This window comes from Rattus norvegicus, chromosome 19 (genome assembly GCF_021556685.1).
Source record: "Rattus norvegicus strain SHRSP/BbbUtx chromosome 19, alternate assembly SHRSP_T2T, whole genome shotgun sequence".
NCBI lineage: Eukaryota > Metazoa > Chordata > Mammalia > Rodentia > Muridae > Rattus > Rattus norvegicus.
This window is the reverse complement of record NC_141552.1, coordinates 22762451-22784893: the sequence shown is the minus strand read 5'-3', so window position 1 is coordinate 22784893 and position 22443 is coordinate 22762451. Positions and strand designations below refer to the sequence as shown.

At 45.3% G+C, this 22443-nt stretch overlaps 2 protein-coding genes across 4 annotated transcripts in view; both read left to right on the top strand.

Annotated features, from left to right (window-relative positions):
• The window catches only part of LOC147999107 (uncharacterized), a 924037-nt gene that overhangs the window by 107196 nt on the left and 794398 nt on the right, over positions 1–22443 (top strand). The gene's annotated exons all lie outside the window — the stretch shown is intronic.
• On the top strand, positions 7310–11278 carry LOC147999139 (uncharacterized). The gene is made up of 6 exons (XM_087596147.1): positions 7310–7466; positions 8500–8659; positions 9128–9271; positions 9905–10065; positions 10785–10890; positions 11008–11278. Exons 1-5 carry the CDS (start codon positions 7340–7342, stop codon positions 10847–10849), a joined length of 657 nt encoding a protein of 218 aa, XP_087452273.1. The 5' UTR covers positions 7310–7339; the 3' UTR covers positions 10850–10890; positions 11008–11278.

Sequence of the window (22443 nt, the reverse complement as noted above, 5' to 3'; positions counted from 1 at the left end):
CAATTAAATGTTGAAACCTAAGGATAATAGATAGAGAAGAGAATTAAGATTTCTAGTTCATAGATCCAGTAAACACCTTCAACAAATCATAGCAGCAAACTTCCATAAGTTAAAGAAAGAAAAGGCCATAAAGGTACAACAAGCCTACAGAACATCAAACTAATTGTACCAGAAAAATTCCTCCATTCACATAATAATTAAAACGCTAAATGCACAGATCAAGAAAGAACATTAAAAGGGGTAAGGTATAAATATCTAGTAACAAATAAATTCAGACGTATCTGAATTACACCAGACTTCTAAACAGAGATTCTAAAAGTCAGAAAATCTTGGGCAGATGTTATGCAGACACAGGCTCCTATATCCAGCATAATCCTCAATCACCATAAAAGGAGGAACCAGGATATTTCATGACAAAACCAAATTTAAACAATTCTTTTCTGTAAGAAAGCACAACAGAGTCAAATAGGAGGAAAACTCCAAGACAATGAACTAAACTATACACAAGAAAAACCAAGAAATTAATCTTCTCTCAATAATTTAAAAAAAGAGAAGCACACAAACATAATTTCACCTATAACCAGAAAAAGAAGAGAATGCAGCAATCATTGGCTTTAATATCTGAACAGATCTTCTTTCCCTAATCCCCAAGCTCCCAGGGGCCAAACTGCCAGCCAAAGTGTATGCAAGGAGGCTCTATGGTTCAAGGTGAGGCCTGTAGCCCCACCAAAGGCAGATCCTAGAGGTGTGAGGTGGGAATGTATATGTGTGGGTGGGGGAGCACTGTCACATAGGCAAAGCTGAGCAGAAATGGGATGTAAATTTGATGAGGGGAGTCTTGAAAGCAGGACAACAGTTGAATGGAAATAAATAAAATAACCGATTAATAAAAAATAGCCAAAAATAAAATAACAAGTAAGAAGGTAAATGAAAATTAAAGCAAACCAAACAAACAAACAAACAAAAATACCTGTGGTGGATGGGCCTAATGCTGCTTGTATTTTAATGCTAATTTGTAGAACTCAAGAATGGTTAACCCAAAATAACTACCCTGCTCCCAGTTAACTGTGATTATAAAGAAGCCAACAGCCAACAGCTGCACAGCAGAGAGATGGGGGAGGTGAGCTTTGAGGGCTTTGCTAGAGAGGATCATGAGGAGGGAAGAAGGAAGAAGAAGCTGCCATAGAATAAAGGAAGAACGTGTGTGATGGAGAGGAGAGAGGAAGAGGACAGCAGCCATGGTTAAGGGAGAGGAGAGCCTGGTCCCGAGGGCTGTCCAAGTGGAACAAAGAGCAGCCAAGATGCTACACAGCCTGTAAGAGTTGAGCGTTATTGTTTGGAAAGTAGATCTGATACCATGGAGGGCAGGCAGCTGCACAGCTACTGTGCTGACTAATGCACACTAAAAATAAATTTAACACAATATGAGTAACCAGTAAGACAGCTCTGTAGAGGATCCTAAAAGGAATACTTTAGTTTGAAGGGAAGGACAAAATACCAGAGAACACAGGGGATAAATTAATAAAACTAGGAAAGTTAATTAAAGAAGACTGTGAAAACCACAAAAACTAACAAAATGACAAAATTTAATACACAGGTTTAAATAATATTTACATATCACAAAACTCAATATCTAGGGTGGTGGGGCATGAATTCTGCCATGATCTGAACTCAGAAAGGTGGGGTTGGGAGAAACATGTCTGGTTAAATAGTCCACCCACATTGTGTCAATGTGATTTAATCTAGGGACAAAGAAGTGGAGCATCTCTCACGGCTTTCTTCTAACCCCTTGAAAGGATCACTGGGGTGTGGCCTCAGTACTTCATACTTCTTGCTGGGTCAGCGAAACTTAGGGAAGCTTGAGATTGTCACAGCACAGTATTAGGCTAGATATACTGAGTAGATGATACTAAGTTGTTCAGATGGTGATACCCATTTGCATGTGTTCTTAATGTGGACCTAAGGAAAGAGAGATCAAGGTCCTTAGAATAGAAGGAACATTCCCAGTCCTTTTCTACCATTCCAGACTGAAAGGCTAGTAGGGAGAAAGTGGTAAATAAGAAAGAATTAATAGATGATGCTTTGAATGAAGGGTTGGTTTTTGTGCTGGTTTTAGACAGGGTCTCACGTATCCATGTTGCCCTCTCCCTGGCTGGCCCGGTTCACTTTGAACTCAGATAAACCTGCTTCCACTTTCCAATAGACAGTCTTACAAGAGGGGCCTCCGAGGTCTCTGAGGACAGCATTAGCCATTGACAGTTGAGGTGTGCAACCCACAACTATAGTTTTAGCCACTTTGTTCCATGTCTACCAGCTATTTCAGATTGTTGCTGTTCTATGCCAGACAATCACGGACACAGAAAAATAACCTGATAGAGAGCAAGGACATGGTGATCACATCCTTGCCTCTTCTGTATGTTCTGGATGAGGTTTGTTAAAATTCCAATATTGCAAAAAGCTTTATATAGGGCCCATCACATTAAGGGTCACTGTGCACTGTTTCATCTAAAATGGCCTAATCAGAACTGACCGCCAGACAACACTTCCTGCGAAGTTCCTATGAGAAGCTTAAGGTTTTTGTGTTTTTTCTTCTTCCTTCCTTCCTTCCTTCCTTTCTTTCTTTCTTTCTTTCTTTCTTTCTTTCTTTCTTTCTTTCTTTCTTTCTTTCTTTCTTTCTGTATAGGTTTAGAGGAATGTATTTTGGGCCACGGATCTGCCCCTAGTATCTTAGCTATGGATGTGATCAATCAGTGTTAGTGTATGCATTCAATAAAATGTCCATTTTTGACTAAGGTAGATGCTTCTGTGTTTTGTGGGGTGACCCATTGTCAATGTCTAGTGAGTTGGGGCCCTGGGTATGGTCGAATACCCCCAGGACACAGGGGGTGCAGAGCAAAGGCAGAAGAAACTGCAAGCAGTTGCAAGCTTTATTAATCCTTATTAAGCTAAGAATATGCATTACTACAATTTTCATTGTGTCAAGATACCATAAGATCATTATTCCCAGGATACCAGGAACAATGAGGGAAGATTAAACAAAGAAAGACGAATAAACAAAGGCTTCTTCTAAAAATATTCATATAACAAATAACCTCTCTAATTATAATCAAAATATACTCACCATTACCAAGAGAGCGTTAGAACCACTTCCACAGAAACGGGACACATCAGAACATAATTTAAGGTCAAGTGAGAAAAACATTTTCTTCTCCAGGGCGGCATTCCAGCCCCTACTTGAATCTGTCACCAGGCCTTTCTTGACCCTGCCTGGGAGCTGCATCTCTATGTCTTAACAATTCCTTCTTTTTTCTTTTGTTTTAAAGTAACACTTTACATAACATAGCTAAAGGTCCTTGTAGGGGTTTAGTCATGTAAAAATAAAGCAACATAATACATAATGTACATAAGATTATGGCAAAACTAGCTCCTCCCATGCTATGGAAAATCCTTTGAAGCCAAGCCTTGGGATCTAATCCTGTCAATTGATCAGCCAATAATTTCGCTATTTCCATAGGGGTAGTATCTTCTAGCTGTTTACCAAAAGACATTCGAACATCATATTTCAAGGCATTAATTACTTTTGAAGCACTTTCATTACCCTCTAAATAGGCTTGAATTAACTTCCAATCATGTTCTGTGTCATTATTCATATATTTACTAACAGAAAAGTAGTAGGATTTCATCATGATAAGCAATATAAGCCCGATAACTGGCATTGGCCGCAGCAGAAGAAACCATGAGTAAAACACACATTGCTAAGAATAAGTGCTCAACAGTAAAGGACTTTCCTGAAGGGGACAAAATTATTCCTTTCAGTGCTTAATCGCTTCACCTGACCCCACAGGTAATAGGGTTGTCACTGCACAGATCCTTATCCATTGTTGTTTGTGGACACTAAGAGAAGCCAGGGCCTCAGTAATGGAGGACACCTCCCCATCTCCTGAGAACATCCATCAGGAGAAAATGTAGCTGGTTTAACTGGATTCCTTTGAGGGTAGGGAGCAGTTCTTATTATTCTGTGCTTGGATCCATCTCCCGGGTAACCAGAATAGTCTCCCATCCTGTAATGAGACAAAACCCTCTCCCCTATATACAATGATGTCCCTTCCTGCCATTCAGCATCCCGGGCAATTTTTATCCATACTGTCTGTTCCATGCCTTCTGGGGGGAAGTTCAACAAAGTGTCTATCTGCTCTTGATATAACTTCACCTTGTGGTAAATTAAGAAAATTAATAACGTATAATGCTTGTGCCATATAGCTCTGGGACTGGTCTGCAAACTCCATTCAGGTTGCATAAGGCCATCTCTTTTCCCCCTTTTTAATTTTATAATTTGTCATTTCAGGGTATGGTGAATTCTTTCAACAAAAGCTTGTCCTTGTGTATTGTGTTCTGTACCAGTAATATGTACAATATGATATCGTTGACAAAATTGTTTATATTGATAAGAAATATATGTTGGTCCATTATCAATTTTAATTTTAGAAGGCAGTCCCATAACAGCAAAAGTTTCCAATACATGCTGTATAACATGAGCACTGCGTACTCCTGGCAATGGTGTAGCCCACACAAATTTTGAAAAATTATCTATGCTTACATCTATATGTGAAAGGCGACCAAACTCAGAAATATGGGTCATATCGATCTGACATGATGTATTAAGTTGCATCCTGACTCAGGCCATTTTACATAATTGTTCCTATTTTCCTTGAATCTATTGGGTCCCATGTGAAGAATACACTTGGGGAACTTGTTAAGATTAACAAACCTCATAACATACAGAACATAACAGGGTATGTGACCAGCACCACACAGTTCAACGTCAGAGTTTTTTGTTCTTTGTTAGTGTTTTTCTTGGCATCCATGATGTGGAGGCATATTACAGAACAATAGGAAAGAGCTGGCTGCTGTGTAACAAATTTGCTGCTATTAAGGTAGGTACGGGAGCAAAACCTCAGCAGTAGCCCTTAAGATGGGAAGGAGATGATGTGTTTGATAACTGAAAGGAGCTGCCTCAGCTGTGTTTCTCTGCCTGCTCAGTGCCCATTCAACATCACTCTGTCCCTGAAGAGGAACTCAAGGTCTGCCCCCTGCTGCCTGTGAGCCAGGAAGAGGCACAGAAAGGCAAGGCCACAGCACTGGTTTCCAATCCCTCAGTAATGCTGGATTTCCAATAATGTACTTGTATACACAAATACAGTGTGGTAAGATACAATAGATACTAATCATTTCTCACATAGAGCAGCAGTTGATTGACTACAACTAATTCTATTAAAAAAAAGAAACCTGGCTCTTGTAGAAATATACAAAGAAATACCTAGGATGGTGGGGGATGAATTCTGCCATGGACTGAACTCGTGGAAGTGGGGTTGGGAGAAAGATGCTGGTTAAATAGCCCACCAGGTTCACATTGTGTCAACTTGATTTAATCTAAGGACAAAGAAGTGGAGTATCTCTGATGGCTTTCTTCTAGTCCCTTTAAAGCATCACTGGGGTTTGAACTCAGAACATCACACTTCTTGATGGGGCAACAACACTCAAGGACGCTTGAGACTGTCATAGGCACAGTATTATGTTACATATACAGAGAAGATAATACTAAGATGTTCAGATGGTGATGTCCATTTGTATGCACTCTTAATGTGGACCTAAAAAAAGAGAGATCAAGGTCCTTAGAATAGAAAGATCAGTTCCAGTTGTTTTCTACCATTCCAAACAGAACGGCTGGTAGGGAGAGAATGGTAAATAATCGAGAATTCGTGGATGATGCTTTGAATGAAGTGTGGATTTCTGTGCTCGTTTAAAACAGGGTCTCAAGTATCACATGTTGCCCTCTACCTGGCTGGCCAAGATCACTTTGAGCTCAGATAAACCTCCATTCACTTTGCAATAAATAGGCTTATAAGAGTGGCCTCCAAGGACTGTGCAGACAGCATTAGCCTTTCACAGTTGAGGTGTGTAACCCACAACAATAGTTTTAGCCATGTTTTTCCATGTCTACCAGCTGTTTCGGATTGTTGCTGTTATATGCCTGACAATCAAGGATGCAGAAAAATAACCTGATACAGAGTAAGGACATGGTGATCACATGCTGATCACATGGTGCCTCTTCCGTACGTTCTGGATGAGGTTTGTTAAAATTCCAATATTGCAAAAAGCTTTATATAGGGCCCATCACATTAAGGGTCACTATGCACTGTTCTATCTAAAATGGCCTAATCAGAACTGACTCCCATATAACACTTCCTGCAATCCTCATATGAGAAGCTTGAGCTTTTAGTTTTGACTTTTTCTTTTCTCATTCTTTCTTATTTTTTGCTATATAAGTTGAGACAAAGATAGTTAAGGCCATGAATTTGCCCCCAAAATTTGAACTAAGGATGTGATCAATCAGTGTTAGTGGGTGCATTCTATAAAGTATTCATTTTTTACTATGATAGATGCTTTTGTGTTTGGTGGGGTGGCCATTTCCCAGTGTACAGGTGCTGTGACCTTGCTCTATCCACTTAATGATGTTTATAGCCTCATGTTAGACGTTTCTGTGCCACCCTCTGTATCTCTTGTGTATTTTATTTTTCTGATAAAAGCTCATGGTATATCTTACTCAGGCCTGTGAGCAGTGCTCCTTTGGCGACATTGCTGCAAAGAGCAGAACCCCACAAGCAGCATGAAGTTCCCTTCACTGGTGTCTCCAATATTGCACTTTCCTCTGCCAACTGGTCTCCACACTTTTCCTAGCACCTTAAAGACTTCAACTCTTTCTCCTAAGGAATTTTCTGGCAATTGTCGATTGCTAAGCACATGATTTCATGAGTGTTCCCCTAATACACACGCATGTTGTAACCTACCATGCAGACTATTTCTTGATGTGATATAAAGCACCTGTACAGAATGAGACAGGAGAACTTTTGACTGCATATTCAACCTGGTGTGAAATCTCAGGACGTTTTAATGGCTAACATTGGTGAATGAGGACAATTTGAGTTATGATATGACATTTTTTGGGAAAGATTTGAAAGGAAACATTCATTTAGATGCATAGGGATTACTAAGGTTTTTTATAATCAAGCCTTGAGGAAAATTTGGCTTTGGAAGCAGGAGATGCTCAGTGGCTCTGCCCCAGGAAAGTCTCCTGGAAAGGGCACCTCTGCTTATGCTCAGTACAGGGAGAACATTAGCAGGGAGACAAAGTCTGCTCCCCATGACATCTGCTGTCCCTTCTTGGACATTCTATTGTCTCCTAGAGAGTTCTGCCATCCTCTGTGATGTCACCAGTGTTGTAGTGACAACCAGTGCCCTAGTTTCTCTCAGTCTGAGTCTGGCGGTTACAAGCTAAGACATGTTTTCCCGTCTTCGCAAGCTTTTTGGGAGGGGGAACGTCGATTCTGGAGAGACTAGAGTGAAGGAGTCTGGCCTTTCGTCTCAAAGTAATGATGGACAAAGACAGCACTTCTGGGGAATGTGGAGTAAGTTCTGGGCAGTGTATTTTGAGCTTCCTGCCAGGGTGGCTGCAGGCTTAAGCTGACCTTTCTAGCAATGGGCCACAACAACTGGAGCATCTGAAAAGGAATTGAATTTCCACGAATATCACAATTCCTTAAAGTCAAGGATTTCAGAACTTTAGTTTCCCCATCCCCACTGGGAGGCTATGGTAAGGCCAATGCTATTATACTGTGAACTTCTGGTCTTTACTTTTCAGTTCATTTGTTCTGTTACATTGATATAATAACACCATCAGTAGTCATGGAGGGTCCACCTTTTCTGAGTTTAGACAGGGCAGCAATGTATTTCACTATCATTGCTTCTTTAAATACAGTGGGTATCTGACAGTAGTAACAGGGAGAGATTGTTTTCCAGGCAATAACCTTATGTTCTTAGACCTTCTCTGATTTCTTCTAACTGGCAGGGTCATCGTTTGCTTTATATATTAGAGGTTGTATGTTACAAAAATTTTTCTACAATACCAAAACTATTTGGAACGTGTAAACCAAGATTCAGCCTGTAACCTATTCGCACTTCTGGGGCATTTGGTATTTCACATAGGGACACTGATAAGTCTGTTGAACATATCCTCCCTGGAAATGCGTTTTAAATCCAAAGTTGTTGGCTTAGAGTATCAGGGTAGGACATCTGAGTGTCTCCAATCACTCAAGTTTTGTGGATGGTGAATTTATCATCTGAGTTCTGAAGCCACAGGAGTGAGGGTCCTGAAACCAAGCTGTACCCTGTTCAGCTGATAATAATCCTGGAGAAGCCATCTCCGTGGTACATGTAAGCACGTGATGTCCGGCATAGGGAACACCTGGATGCTTACATCTCTTGGTCTCTATAGAGTAGTGGGAGAACTGAGATCCACTGAGGAGGCCTCTTAAGCATAGACCAATCGCCTAGCAGTGACACTGGGTTCCTGGCTTGTTCTCCTGTGTAGGCCTCACTGAGGTCTATGAACACTCTATGCATTCTCCCCATGCAGGTTCACTTGTGTTCTTCTACCTACAGACGCTGGGAGAGAAACATCATCCCCTGGCACTGAACTAAGCAAGAATCAGGCCATGAAGGAAAAGGAGAGGCTGATTAAAGAGCTGCAGCTCATTACTGAGGAGAGAAATGACCTGAGAGATCGCCTGAGGTTTCTGACAGAGAAATCCATGAAGAAGAGGTAGGAATCGCTCCAAATGCTCTTGTTTCATTCCTGGGTCTGCAAGGTCACCTTTTTCTTATCCTATTAAGGTTTTGGGTTCTAGAAAGTTGTGCCTCCCTAACCACCCTGTGCTAAACCTCACCTCCCATATAGTGGAGATTCAGAACCTGACCCTTCCTGAGGTGTGAGATTGAAAATGGACTCATCTGCTTCCATTTATTGAAAAGCAGAACTTGTGGTCTGAATGAAGAATTCAGGGATAAAGTCAGGGAGAGTGAGTTCCCAGTGTGCATTTGCAAAGCCCTTGAGAGCTGGTGGCTTTGCAAGATTGTAATTGCAGTGAGTTTATGGTGAGTCTCTGTACTTGCTAGGCAGGGGACTGAGTGCTGGAAGATCCAGGCAGCAGCATGGGGTAATATAGGACCCACCCTGAGTTCATATATTCCTAAATGATGATGTTCATTATATTCTGTCATTTGGGGCCAGGCCACACTTCAGGCCAAATCCATATTATGAAGACCTGGAGAGAATGGAGGAGGTGGTCATGTCAATTCTTCACAACTTAGAGATGGAGAACACTGAGGTCCATGAGAACAACCATAAGCTGAAGAAGGAGATTACCTTCTCTAGGTAAGTCCTAGTCAGAAAGGCTATCACTTGTGGAATGGCCATTTCTGACTTTCTTTGTTCTGGATTGGACGGTCTTCAGATCTGGTTCTATCTCTTGTGCTGTTTACCCATCAGTGTTCCAGGGTCATTAGGACTCAGTTTTCAGTTCCATAAAAGACTGTTCCTCATCCCAGGGTTGTCTAGGCATCTTCAGAAGGCTCTAGAGAGAACAGTACTGATTGAAGTCAGCAGAAGGTTATTAGGCTGACCTGGACCTATGGTGTCACACCAGGTTTTACAAAACTCAGTGCGTGGACCACATGGTTAGCATGACCTTCTCTTGGTTCTACTGACCTCCTTTTAGGGTGTTGGCCCACTACTAATTGATGTTGGCCCCATGCATTGGGCTTTCATGGATAGTTGTAGATCCATGTTCTTTCTCAGAGGTGTGGACACTAATTGGTGTCAGGCCAAGCAAACAATTTATTCTTCCACGAATTAACTCTTTATGGTTTGTGCAGCAGCCTTATATGTATCAAGATGCATTTTATTAAGTCTTCATGGGTATCTGGGACCTGGTAGATTTAGTGGGACTTGGGAGTAGGAATGGCAGAAAGGGCCAGCATGATCTTACTATGCAGACTGTATTTCCAGAAACCTGCTCAGCCTGATGGAGAACACATGTAGGAAGAAGTTGGTCCCACTGAAGCAGGAGAGCAAGGAGGTACATCTTGATTGTGCACTGAACCAGAAATATTTGGTTGACTTCAACAAGGAAGATAAAGACCATCAATGGCCAGAACCAGCATTATCAGGTAGGGACGAGCAGATGTGTTAGCTTAACAATATCTGATAAAATTTGCCAATTTGATACATCTTTGCTTCTCTTACCACCTTTCTAATTTACACTCACAACCAGCCAACCACCTCATGTAATGGAATTGTTCATTGCTCTGCCTATGCACAAGTATTCTGGGAAGTTAACCACTTTTCAGAAACTGAATTATTGTGCAAGCATATTTTGCTGCTCTTTTTGAACCTGCAGTCTAGAAATGGTGACAGATGAATAACATACCTCATTATTGCATATCCATGTGATACATTGGATCCTATGTAGAGTTTTGAACAATTTCTTGGTTCTTTGACAAATGACACTCTGTGGTCATGTGACCTCTTGTGTAGGAAGCACCTTTCGTATAAGAACCAAGTGCAAATGTCAAATTAGTACTTGTCATTGGCTTTATCCTTGGTGACATATGGACATCTCCTTTCTTCCTGCAACCCAATGAGGTCTCTTGCCATTGCCCTGTTCTTGGTTTGCACTGGTATAAGTCTGGGTCCCATATTGGCAGCCCACATTACTTTGAGGCTCTCTGGAGATTTTGCCCTGCCCACAGAGTTAGCAACAATGATATCACTTAAAATGTCCATGTCGACTGTCCAATAGAACTGAGGTGGTAGAAGGCAGCATTCTGACAGCTGGCTTGCATTTCCCCACCAAATCAGTGTCTGAAAAACTGCCTTCCTCTCCCAGGTCTCAGAAAGTGCAAGAGAGCTGGAATTGGACACACCCCAGTAAGAGAGCTTCCTGAAGAATAAGTTGCTTTCTTAGGAGTCCCTGATGACCAACATCCTGAATGGTAACAACATTTTTGGATGAGTATTCATCCTCTGAGTTAATTTGTCATTTCTTAGAGACCCTAAATTTATATACCACTAAGCCAGCCTGACTGATTGAGGTCTTACTTTCTTCTCAGAAAACAGCACTTGAGAGACAGCTTGGGGGACCGCCTTTCATTATGTGTGCTAGAGGAGAAACAGCAATACATCTGTGCTTCTAAATGTTCGTTAAGAATATGCTTTTAGAAATATTTTTGTTATGATTTTAATTGAAGTTTTCTTTTTGTTGTTTCATATTTATATGTTCTTGTTACTATTTTTACTTTCAAATATTTTTAAATATTTTTATTCATTTTAATCCTGTTTTGTTGTAAAAATGTATTTGTTATGAATAAAAATTGAATTCTATCTCTTGACTCTTAAGACCATCTTTCTTACTCAAGGGTTCTGTCCCTTCCTGTGGACCTAGAACTGACAGCTAGTGATGGATCTCTGCATGTTCCATGGAGTATGAGCTAATAAGAGAATTCAAAGTCACTAAGGGGTACCCAGTGTGATAGTGTCTTTTGTGTGGATAATGTGGCTGTGTCTCGGACACACACTTTGTGATGTAATAACTGACATGCTTTATCCAATTGTTAGGGTCCATGTGGTTCTTCTGAGAGAGCAGCAGATGCTCTACCCTGTGAGTCATCACCACAGCTCCTGCAGGTGGCTTTTGTTATTCCACATGAGGTGCTGTATTAGGTGGACAGGATCACCTCCAATCAAATAGAGAGATCTCAGGCGATGTGTGTTCACAGGGAACTTACTGAGGCGTGCGTGCTCAACGTGTTAGGTTGCCAGGCATCCCTACAGGGCTCTGGTGTCCCCACTGCTCATTGTGGGTCAGGATCATCCTCCAGCATCACTTAGTGTCCCTATTAGAGCAGAACTTTCAGCTGTTATCAATGATGACTATATGTATTATACACATCTGATAAAATACAGAATAGAAACTAGCTTCCTGTAGGCCAGATTGGCATAATGAGTTTTTGATTGTTAGCAAGAACATTATCTTAATCTAAGCAGTTTAGGGAGGAACCTCCAGAGCATCCATAGTGAATGCAGCCTACAACTGTGAACACAGGTTTCTTTAGGAGAGCAGGCCTGTGCAAGCCCAGAACCTAGGTGGGACAGTTCAAGCTACCCTTTTTCCATGGCCAATCTGGGATCGTATTGAGAATGTATTTTTTCCAGGTGACAGATTTCCAATTTATGGAATTGAACTAACTTACTGAGAGTGGAGGTGACTCAGAGAGTTAAAGTGCAGAAGGACCAATCCAGAATGTCCACAAAAGCTTGCTGTCACCCCAGGGCTTTTAAAAGCTCAGCAGCTAGAGAAGCAATGTAGTATTTGGTTACTCTCATGCTTAGGTCTAGTCATTCATTATAAGCTGACCATGACACAAAAAGTGTCATCTGTGTCAAAACTAGTTGTAACTAGATTCACCCCCACACTATCACATCACTACCGTGTTTGAGGTTCTCAGTTACTATCTAAGAACCTGGAAGAGGCCTGGGTCTTGCTACACAAACTCATAATTTATGTCTCCATGACACTGTGTGCTTTGTTCTGTTAATGCTACCATTGGCATACAATACCTTGGATACTTTGTGCTGACATCTGTGACATGAGACAATAGTTCATGTCATCCTAACCTGAATAAACTGTCCTTAGAGTACAGTGTAGTGGGAGGGGCCTTCTTTTCCTGTGAGATAGCAAAACATTTCCAGTCTTCAGTCAAGTCTGACAGCCATTGTCCAGTGCCTGTCTTGAGATGTCCACCTTTTCAGCTGAGAGTCTTCATCCAGGCTGCTCTATAATTCTGTAGAAGATTAATAGGTTCCAGCCCTAGGATTTAATTCAGTGTGACTGTACTTACCGAACATGCTCAATGCCCTGTGATCCACCCTAGGCCTCTGTGCTTTAGAGAAAGAAAATAAAGAACCACATTGCACTTGAAGTTTCTCCTCCAACAGAAGGAGAGCCTTCGTAGGGCCTTTAAGTAACTCTAAACCCCAGCTTCCCCACAGCTCCCTCCACAAATTCCATTATTGGTGTGTTTTCACTACTACTCACTTTCTTCTGTGTGCAAAGAATGTGCACCACGTCAGTAAAGTGTGTGTGTGTGTGTGTGTGTGTGTGTGTGTGTGTGTAGTCCCTAGTGAAATGTGTCGAGGTGCATGCAGACTCATGCTATTACTGTCCCATGGTACCTTGCAGGGAACCCTGAAATGGTGGCTACTTTAATACAGTCTAACCCGGGTGTGCATGGTTTCTGTAAGATGACATCATCACCACTACAGAGAGCAGGAAAAGCTTCAGTAGTCACATGGATATGATCAATCAGTGTTAGTCATGCCCTTCCAGCATGGTAGACTGCAGGTTGTCTGTCCCCATCACTTTGCTCTCTTGTGCCCAAACAATGCCAAGGTCAGGGCCGTTGAGCCGTGAGGCAGAGGCTCACCACCCTCAGTGCTGCCTAAGACCCCTAAGACTGTCTCTTTCGGGTGTGTGCGTGCTGGACACTCATGGATCCTGAGATCTCCGCAGCTGAGGTGAAACAGTACCGGAGCCATTGCAATGTGGGCACACATTTGGTTGTGGAGCTGGGCCACTCTTTGACTTTTGGTGAGTGGAGAGACAACTGTTGGCTGAGCCTTTGGTGAACCGGATGGCCCCTGGCCACGTCAGCAGTCAGCAGTATCAAAGCTGAGCAACCAGTGTTTTATGTTCCATTTTGTCATCGCTGGTCAGTGTTCTGATGGCACAGCACATGGCTGGTCTCAATCTCCCCATGTGGCCACAATCCCTAATTGATATGGCCTCCACTTCCCAAGTGCCACTGGGATTTCTGTAGAACCCCTAAGGCAGCAGCAAGCAGGAGCTCCTGGCTATTCCCTCCCTGCTCTCTGGATCTGCAAGTCGTTCTGTGTACATATGGCTATGTCCTCATATAGTCTTGATGCCATGATACCTTAATAAACACTTGAATCATGCCCTGATGGCCAGTTTTCAACTGCTACCTGACACCATCTATAATCACCTGGGAAATGAGGGACTGTGTGGATCAGACTGGCCTTTGAGCATGAATATGCGTGACTGTCTTCGTTGCTCTGGGAGATGCCAGACAGCCTCTTTTCTGATCCTAGAGTCCCTATACCCAGCCACTTGTCCCCTCTACAGCCAGACCCTACTTCTGCTCCTAGGCACTGTCTTGGACTTCCTTCCCTCAGGTGGCTTCTCTCCTTTGGTTGCTACAGAAACCTGTTATGAGGACAGGAACAGGGAGTTAAGAGTTCAAAGCCATCTTCCCATTGATGTTCTTTCTCAGAGGTCAGTGGGACACTTAAAGAGTTTTGTGTATACATTTTATTAAGCAAGGGACAATCATGCATCAGACACAGGAAACTAACAGCACATCTACAGGACCTCCTTCAACACCTGGGCATCTCTTCTGGCCTGTGCTTCTGTGTGCTGAAACCTGGGGACCAACTTCCTGTGGGGTTTCCCAGGATGACTATGCACATTACTACACTGGCGTAAATCCTCAAAACTCACAAACAGCAATGGGACCGACCGCCACAGGAACGGTTCTCCATCAACAGATACCACAGACCAGCAAGCAGAAGCATGGGAGGGTGGTGCTGTGGTTCACACACTTCTCTTTCCTCACTAGGGCAGGTGACCCGCTGGAGAAAACAAGGAGGCAGCAGGATGGAAGAGGAAAACTAAAACCCAGTCCTTGCATTAAACACCCAAGCACATTTAGACTAGAAGAGAGAAGTTTGCCAAGAATGAGGGCGACTTTGGACATCCATCATCAATAGCCCTGGCTGTCTAGGCCAGCATCAGATCCAGCCGTCTCCAGGCAGGTGTCCGCCAGGCCCTCAAGGGCACTAAGAGCATTAACCATGAAGAATAGAACAAGATCTCTCCCTCTTGCCTGCCTGACAGCCAAGCATGTGTATGCCCTGGCTATGCTCACGCTGGGACCCCTGCTAGATATTAAGATATAGAGACCTGATAGTTGATTAGGACCCTGTTTGAAAAGGAAGACACCGGATATTTCCCTCTGGCATCCATATGTGCATGCATGGTTGTACAAGCTGGTAGAATCTCTCTCTCTCTCTCTCTCTCTCTCTCTCTCTCTCTCTCTCTCTGTCTCTCTCTCTCTCTCTCACACTCTCTCTCTCTGTCTCTCTCTGTCTCTCTCTCTGTCTCTCTCTCTGTCTCTCTCTCTCTCTCTCTCTCTCTCTCAAAGTTTTGAAGCACAGCAGAAGAATCTCTGGGACTCTAAGCCTGAGCAACCTCATCTGTGAGCCACAGCTTCTGTGTGAGAGCTCCTTTGTGTGAGAGGCATAGGGTGAATGAGGAAGGTTGATGGTGTCCATCCCTGGCCTGCATGTGCATGCATACAGACACATGGATACATGCACACGCTGAGTTCCCCTCATCCAATCCTGAAATCTGAAAACACTGAATTTCAAATCCAGGCGTTCTCCTAACCTACACCTTCCCTCAGGAATTGGAGATGAGGCCTTGCAGGAATCCTCAACCAGTGAAACTGGCCCAGACCTTCTGAGATCCATTCTGCCCCAGGAGAACACAGCAGGTGTTATCAGGACAACACAGAAACTCAAGACTCCAGCCTGATGCAGGGACCGCCTGCTGGGTTAGGAGAAGACTCAGCATCAGGTTCCTGAATGAAAACATCACCTCTGAACACACAGGGTCGCTGTGGCTATGCCTTCAAGGCATCTTCAGCAGCAGCTTAAATGGACTAGGGATGACTATGGGAATCTGCCTGCAGGGTGATGTGGGAATCCTTTTGCTAAGGCTTGATCGCTAGATGTTGCCACAGAAACCCTTGAACTCTTCTTGGAGTACAGTCCAGGCAGAGGCTGAACACAAAACATTCTGATTATGAACTGAGTTTAACAGATAATCCGGAACCTGAAGGCCACAGGTCCAAAGGTCTGCACTGCAGGGGTGAGGCATCACTGCAGGGATGACCACACAGTGCAGGGGTGAGGAGTCACGGCAGGAATGACCACACACTGCAGGGGTGAGGTGTCACTGCGAGGATGACCACACACTGCAGGGGTGAGGCATCACTGCAGGAATGACCACACACTGCAGGGGTGAGATGTCACTGCAGGGATGACCACACACTGCAGGGGTGAGGAGTCACTGCAGGGATGACCACACACTGCAGGGGTGAGGCGTCACTGCAGGGATGACCACACACTGCAGGGGTGAGGAGTCACTGCAGGGATGACCACACACTGCAGGGGTGAGGTGTCACTGCGCGGATGACCACACACTGCAGGGGTGAGGTGTCACTGCGCGGATGACCACACACTGCAGGGGTGAGGCATCACTGCAGGGATGACCACACACTGCAGGGGTGAGGAGTCACTGCGGGGATGACCACACACTGCAGGGGTGAGGTGTCACTGCAGGGATGACCACACACTGCAGGCGTGAGGAGTCACTGCGGGGATGACCACACACTGCAGGGGTGTGGTGTCATTGCGGGGATGACCACACACTGCAGGGGTGAGGTGTCACTGCGGGGATGACCACACACTGCAGGGGTTAGGTGTCACTGCGGGGATGACCACACTGCAGGGGTGAGGTGTCTCTGCAGGGATGACCAGGAAGTTGACTGAGCTCCTCAGGGCTCTCCCTGTCCTGAATGTGCTTCCCTTCTAGGTGAGCACTGCAGCTTTCAGGGTGCTGGAGGCCTGTGTGGGCAGCAGTAGAAACTGCTAGCCTTGTTATTCACAGCTGAAACTATCACACAGGGCATTCCAGAAGTGACCACCAAAGTGGGGCCTTTCACAGCATTCTGGGTAGGATGGCACAAAGCCCCATGACAATTTCGCCTGTGATCCATACCAAATGTCTGCTGTCACTGCTTGTCTCTTAGGAGCCACCTGGATGATTGAGGGGATGGTCCTGAAGAAAAGGCTTGGCAAAATTGAGGTCTCCAAAGCCAGAGGAGCAGTGAGGAGGTGCAGGGGGCGTAGACCATGGAGACTGATATATGCTGATGTTAGACTACCCAGACTCATCCCTGTGTCCAAGTCTGGATGTCACAGAGGCACCTGGCAAAGGTCCCAACAGTTTCCTTCAGGATTCAGCTGTCTCCCTACTTGCCCTCCACCTAACCCACTTCCTGTGGTTCTGGGAGTCAAGGACTTCATCACCTTTTTCGTTTTCTTGTCAAATTGCAGGTACTGTGACTCGACCACTCTTCCTCCTGCAGGAGACACATCGTTTGTCACAGAACAGGACTGCTGCACCAGGAAGACCCATAGCATAACCAGGACGCTACAATGAAAACATGACTGGCCCTTCATGCTGAATGACAGGAAAAGCACCCAGCCTTCTCTTTGTTGCAGACTGGATTCCTCAGCCTTCCTGTTATGAACAGGGCATTAGTACCCTTCACAGGATACTTAGTGTTTATAAGACATTTATAGAATTCATCTTGTATATAAGGCCATTGGGCTAGGAGCCAGCATCAAGGCATCAAGTAGGAGGAAATACAGAAACATTCTAGGAAGGGACAGCCAGGGGCCAGTGGGATGGCTCAGTGATTGAGGACCAGAGTTCAGTTTCCAGCACATGGATGTTCACAGTCATCTGCAGAATCAGATCTAGGGCGTCCCATGACCTCCGCAGCTCCCAAGCAGCTACATGTATGCGTCTTAGACACTTCATACTCACCGTGAAACAACCTAAGCCACAAAACATCCCACACCTTCTTGGATGGGCCCATCCATGGGGGAGTCTTGTGTGTTCTGGGCTTCAACTCTAGGAAGGCTTGGCCTTGTTTTATAGGATGTCTTATTCCTTGTATCAGCAGAGAGAGAAAAAAAAAAAAAGATCCAGTCCTGGAACCCTAGAGGACACTGCCATGATGTCACTGCTGTGCTGGCATAGGCTTAGAGATATCTCCATGATCCATCCGAGTCACCTAGAGCTCAGGGAATGATGGAAAAGTCCATGTGAGATCGCCCAGCGCTTGCAACCATGAGAAAGCTTGGAAAACACAGGGCACATGTAGTGTTTGATCCTGGGACAGTTCAACCCTCTTGAGCCTGCAGCTAAGACAAACAGTTACACTGGCCTGAGTGCACAGGCCAGATCTCAGAACCTGTTTGCCAACCATGGAACACTCTGGATCCCTCCTCACAGCTGGACCTTGATCTGCTACACCTCATCCACCCAAGCTTCTCAAGAAATGAAGCTACCAGGTTAATATAACAACTAACTGAAGGCAGCAAGAGCCTTCAGCCGCCCTGTGGCAGTAAGGTCAGTCCATAGGTCTCCTGTCCCTGCACCCTCAGTACCTGTGAGAGCCATGGCCACCTATTCCCTTCTGAGGTGAGAACAATTATACACACAACCTTGCTTTCAACAAATCCTGCCTTGGCCACTGGTGGGACCCTCATGAGATGCAGCAATCTGATGCAGGCCTCCTCAGACACTTTGGCTTCCTTTCTGGCTGCTGGAGCTTGGGCCCTCTGGCCTGGCCTAATGTAGGATCAGCAACATCCAACTCTGTCGGGCCTCAGCCATCCCACATTGGGGGCCCTGCTTCACTCCTAGGTGCATCCGTTTCCCACATCTCTCCAGTCTCTCCCTCATCCCTAATTCCCCTAGCCTCTCAGGCCCAGCCCTTCAGTCTCTGATGGAGACTGTCCTGGAAGGACAGGAGCCACTCCCCTGAGATACTCTCCCACCCCATGCTGCTGGACTCATCTCTACAGGAACAGCCTGCTGCTCCCCTGCCCCTGCAACCCACTTCCTAGCTCTGCTTCACACAAACACTCTAAGATCTCTACACTGGATTCCTGTTCTATTTTGCTCCCTCTCTGTCCTCCAGAAGTTCTGCTGCTCTCTCTCACCACAGCAGGACCCACCAAGACACTGCTCCTGACCCCAGCAGCCACCAGCAGCCCAGGTCATGGGGCTACTAACAGCTTTGGCCCAGGACTCAGGGCTCCTTCCTTCTTCAGTATCGAGTCCAGGCTGAGACCATCTGGCCTGCTGCTGGGTCCTTGAAACCCTCAGTCTCACAGCCTCTGGGCACTCTGAGCCCTAGTCCTTATGGCTAACAAGTAGCTGCCCAGTCAAGCAACATGGGCCTCACTGGCTTCCTGGTGTGCCATGATGCTTTCCCTGCATGGCCGGGGATGACTGCATGCTAGGATTATGTCTGGAACTAGACCTGCAGGTAACACCTGATGGGTTGGCCAGGCTGTCCTCCTACTCCTGTTCTCAGGAGATTCTCCTGACTAAGCCTCCCAAGTGCTGGGATGAGAAGTATGTGCCACCATGCCAGCTAGGGGTCTTCAGGTGTGATGAAAGACTGGGATCTGTGGCCCTGGTTACTTCCAAGAGTGGGGACACCAGTGTTCTGAGCATTCTGTCATCTGGGACTTATATTCCATGTACTTCACACGAACACTCTGAGACTTCTGCACTGGTTACCTGTTCTCTTTGAAACCTGTCTTCAGGTATCTGACAGTGGGAGTCTCCATGAAGTTTTTGTCACCCTGAGGATGTGGCTATATTAATAAGCTCAGGCAGCATGCAAACACAGCAGAGGTTACAAACAAGACTACCAGGCTGGGGCCACTTAGTGATAGAGTGCTCCTTTGGCATGGTGAGGGCCCAAGTTCTCTTGCAACCAACATCTGCTGGGGATGTAGCTCAGTGATTAGGCACTTGCCTAGCGTATGTGAGGTCCTGGGCTCCATCCCTAGGACTAAACCCTCATCCCCTACCCTGAACTCACCAGGTCCAGGCATCACTGTCAATCCTGAGGGCTTGAGTTTGATCCTTAGGCCCTCTCTGATACAAAAAGAGAAAAAAACTCCCTTGATTTGTATTTGACCCCAACATGTGTCATGCCCGCCCCACTTCGAGTGTACAATTAAGGAAAGCATGAGTAAGTGGTTGAGAGGCACACACTGCCCTTGCAGGAGACCCCAGTTTGCTTCTCAGCACAAACTGCATGTGACTCAGCAGGTCTCAGGGTGGAACTGGATATGTGACCCTGTGCTATAGCACTGTCCAGAGTGGTAAATGAAGCTTCTGAAGAGGAATGCAGGCCTGGCCTCCAGACCTCCACCTTCAAGTCCTGTCTGGAGAGCCTGATGCCCTGGCAAAAGAGACTCCTTCTCTCCAGAGGAGCACTGCACTCAAATGACAGCTCAGTGATGAAAACTATCTGTCCCCAAAGGCATGCCACTGAGCAGAGATAGCCTCAGTCATGCACCTCTGCCCATCCCCAGTTCCTCATGTCAATAACTCAACCTTTCATGAACTAGATGGTAATGCTTGAGGTAGGATGATCAGTAGTTTACTGGCCAGTCTGGGCTGTATGAGATACTCTCCCTGAAATCAGAGTCAGCAAGAAATTCAGCATGAAAGCTCTTTGTAAAGAAGCTCAATGACCCAGTTCAGAGCCTGGGACCCCGCACAGTAGGATAAAGTGACTCCCATGGCTTTTCCTCCACCTTCAACACTCATGCTTTGGCATGCACACCCCTACAAGGAGATCAATACACATGGAATAAAAAATTAAACAGAAACATTAATGAAGACAATGCAGATAATGTTTTAAAGGATCCCGGGAACCCTCACTTAGCACTTTCCTTTCCTTTGTCTTGGGAACAGCACCTGCACCAGAGACTGGAGACTTCCTGCAAGAGAGAGAGGAGAGATGCACTGTTCATTCAGCTAGAGAGCTGTGCAAAGACCAGAGCCACCCTCCTTTTTCTGACAGTGGGAGCTGGGCCCAAGTGTGGGCTGCTCCTACTAGAGGCACCACAAGAAGAGGACCACCTTCCTCAAACCTTCCTGGAAGTCAGAGCACTGGCTATGGATGTCCCTCAGTCCTCAGAGGACTCTCTTTCAGCGATGGCTCAGAGCCTGTTAGGACAGAGAGGGACCAGAGCTTCCCCCCAAAGCAAGATCCCTGTCTTATCTGACAGGTATGAGGGCTTAGGGATGGGACAGAGGATGTGACAAGGTTACATGTAGCACAGGGCTAGGTTAGTAAGGCAATCAAAGAGGAAAGAATCCTGGAACATTCCTCATCTGTTCTTTGTGCTATGTTCGTAGGGATGAGGGGCAGTGTGGGTAGAGGACTAGGACACAGCACAGCCTTCTCTGCACATGGTTAGCTTTCTAGGCTGCCTGGTCACTGTGACCAGCAAATTTTCAACTGTGTCATTCTACTACCAAGGCTGACACAACTGGTGCACCATGTAGCAATAGGACTTTACTGACTTAGCGACATTTGGAATCACACAATGATCATGTGTCACAGAAGAGTTTTTTTTTTTTTAAGAAAAGGATTTTAAAAAACTAATTATTTTGTCCATCTGAGTACGCTGTCCCTGTTTTCAGACACAACAGTAAAGGGTAGTATATGAGAGTAGAAATGGTTATGAGACACAATGTGTGGTTGCTGGGGATTGAACTCAGATCCTCTGGAAGAGCAGTCAGTGGTCTTAACCACTGAGCCATCCCTCCAGCCCCAGTATACTGTATTTTCAATGTTGTTTGTTTTTATTTCCTTTTTCACCTATGTCTGTATGGCGTTTCTGTGAGTACAGGTGTGTGTGTGCCTGTGTAAAGGTCAGAGACAAACTGAGCACAGGTCCTCACCTACCTCTCATCCATGGCTGTGATTGCTAGGCTAGCCCTTCCCCCTAATCCTAGAGACTGTCCACTTTAGGTTCATATTTCCCAGTAGGAAGGGCAGGATGACAGACACTACTGCATCCAGGTTTACGTGGCTTCTAGGGACCTAAACTGTTGTTGGGCTTGTTCAGCATGAAAATAAATCCCATTTCACAGCCCTGGCTGGGCCAGGCAGCGCACAGGTCTTTGCTGCTCTTGCAGAAGACTTGGGTTCAGTCTCCAGCACCAAGGTCAGGTGGCTCACAACCACCTGAGACTCCATGTCCAGGTACTTCCAACCTCTTTCTGGATAAACCTACATGGCAAAAGCAGGGCTGGGAGCTGGAGGTTTCTGGTGTTGGCTTCTCCCTGCTGCAGGGGGCAAATCATGGGCATGTGAAACATATAACCCTGTAATTCTACAAAGTGCAGAAGCTCCTGAGGTCCCTCATGGTGCCCTAGAGCCTGTCCACCACTCATGGAGGCTTCAGGAACATGGCTTTTTCCTGACCTGTGTGCACTGTGCATCCTCACTCTCTACCCCCTGCTTTTCTGGGTTGGAAGTCTCAGGTGTAGGAGGCGCCTACCATAGGCCTCTTCTCTCAGCATTTCAGCATTTTACCCACTTGACCTTCACCAAGCATCCTTTGCTCTACACAGTTACCTCAGCCTGTGACCCTCATCCTCCAGACTCTTGTGAAGCAAACACCCATGGGTGTGCAGCTCTCATAGTTAGCCAGGCTAAAGGGGAAGGCAGCAAATCCTTCATGAACTCTACAGCTCCTAAGGCCTAGGAAAATGTCTATACCGGGGCTAAACT

Bases quoted from the DNA above. Each gene is read 5' to 3' on its own strand.
- LOC147999139 (XM_087596147.1), top strand. From the start codon at position 7,340: ATGTTTTCCCGTCTTCGCAAGCTTTTTGGGAGGGGGAACGTCGATTCT. The intron at 7,467-8,499 runs GTAAGTTCTGGG...TTCTACCTACAG, and splicing joins GCACTTCTGGGGAATGTGGA to ACGCTGGGAGAGAAACATCA. The intron at 9,272-9,904 runs GTAAGTCCTAGT...CTGTATTTCCAG, and splicing joins AAGGAGATTACCTTCTCTAG to AAACCTGCTCAGCCTGATGG.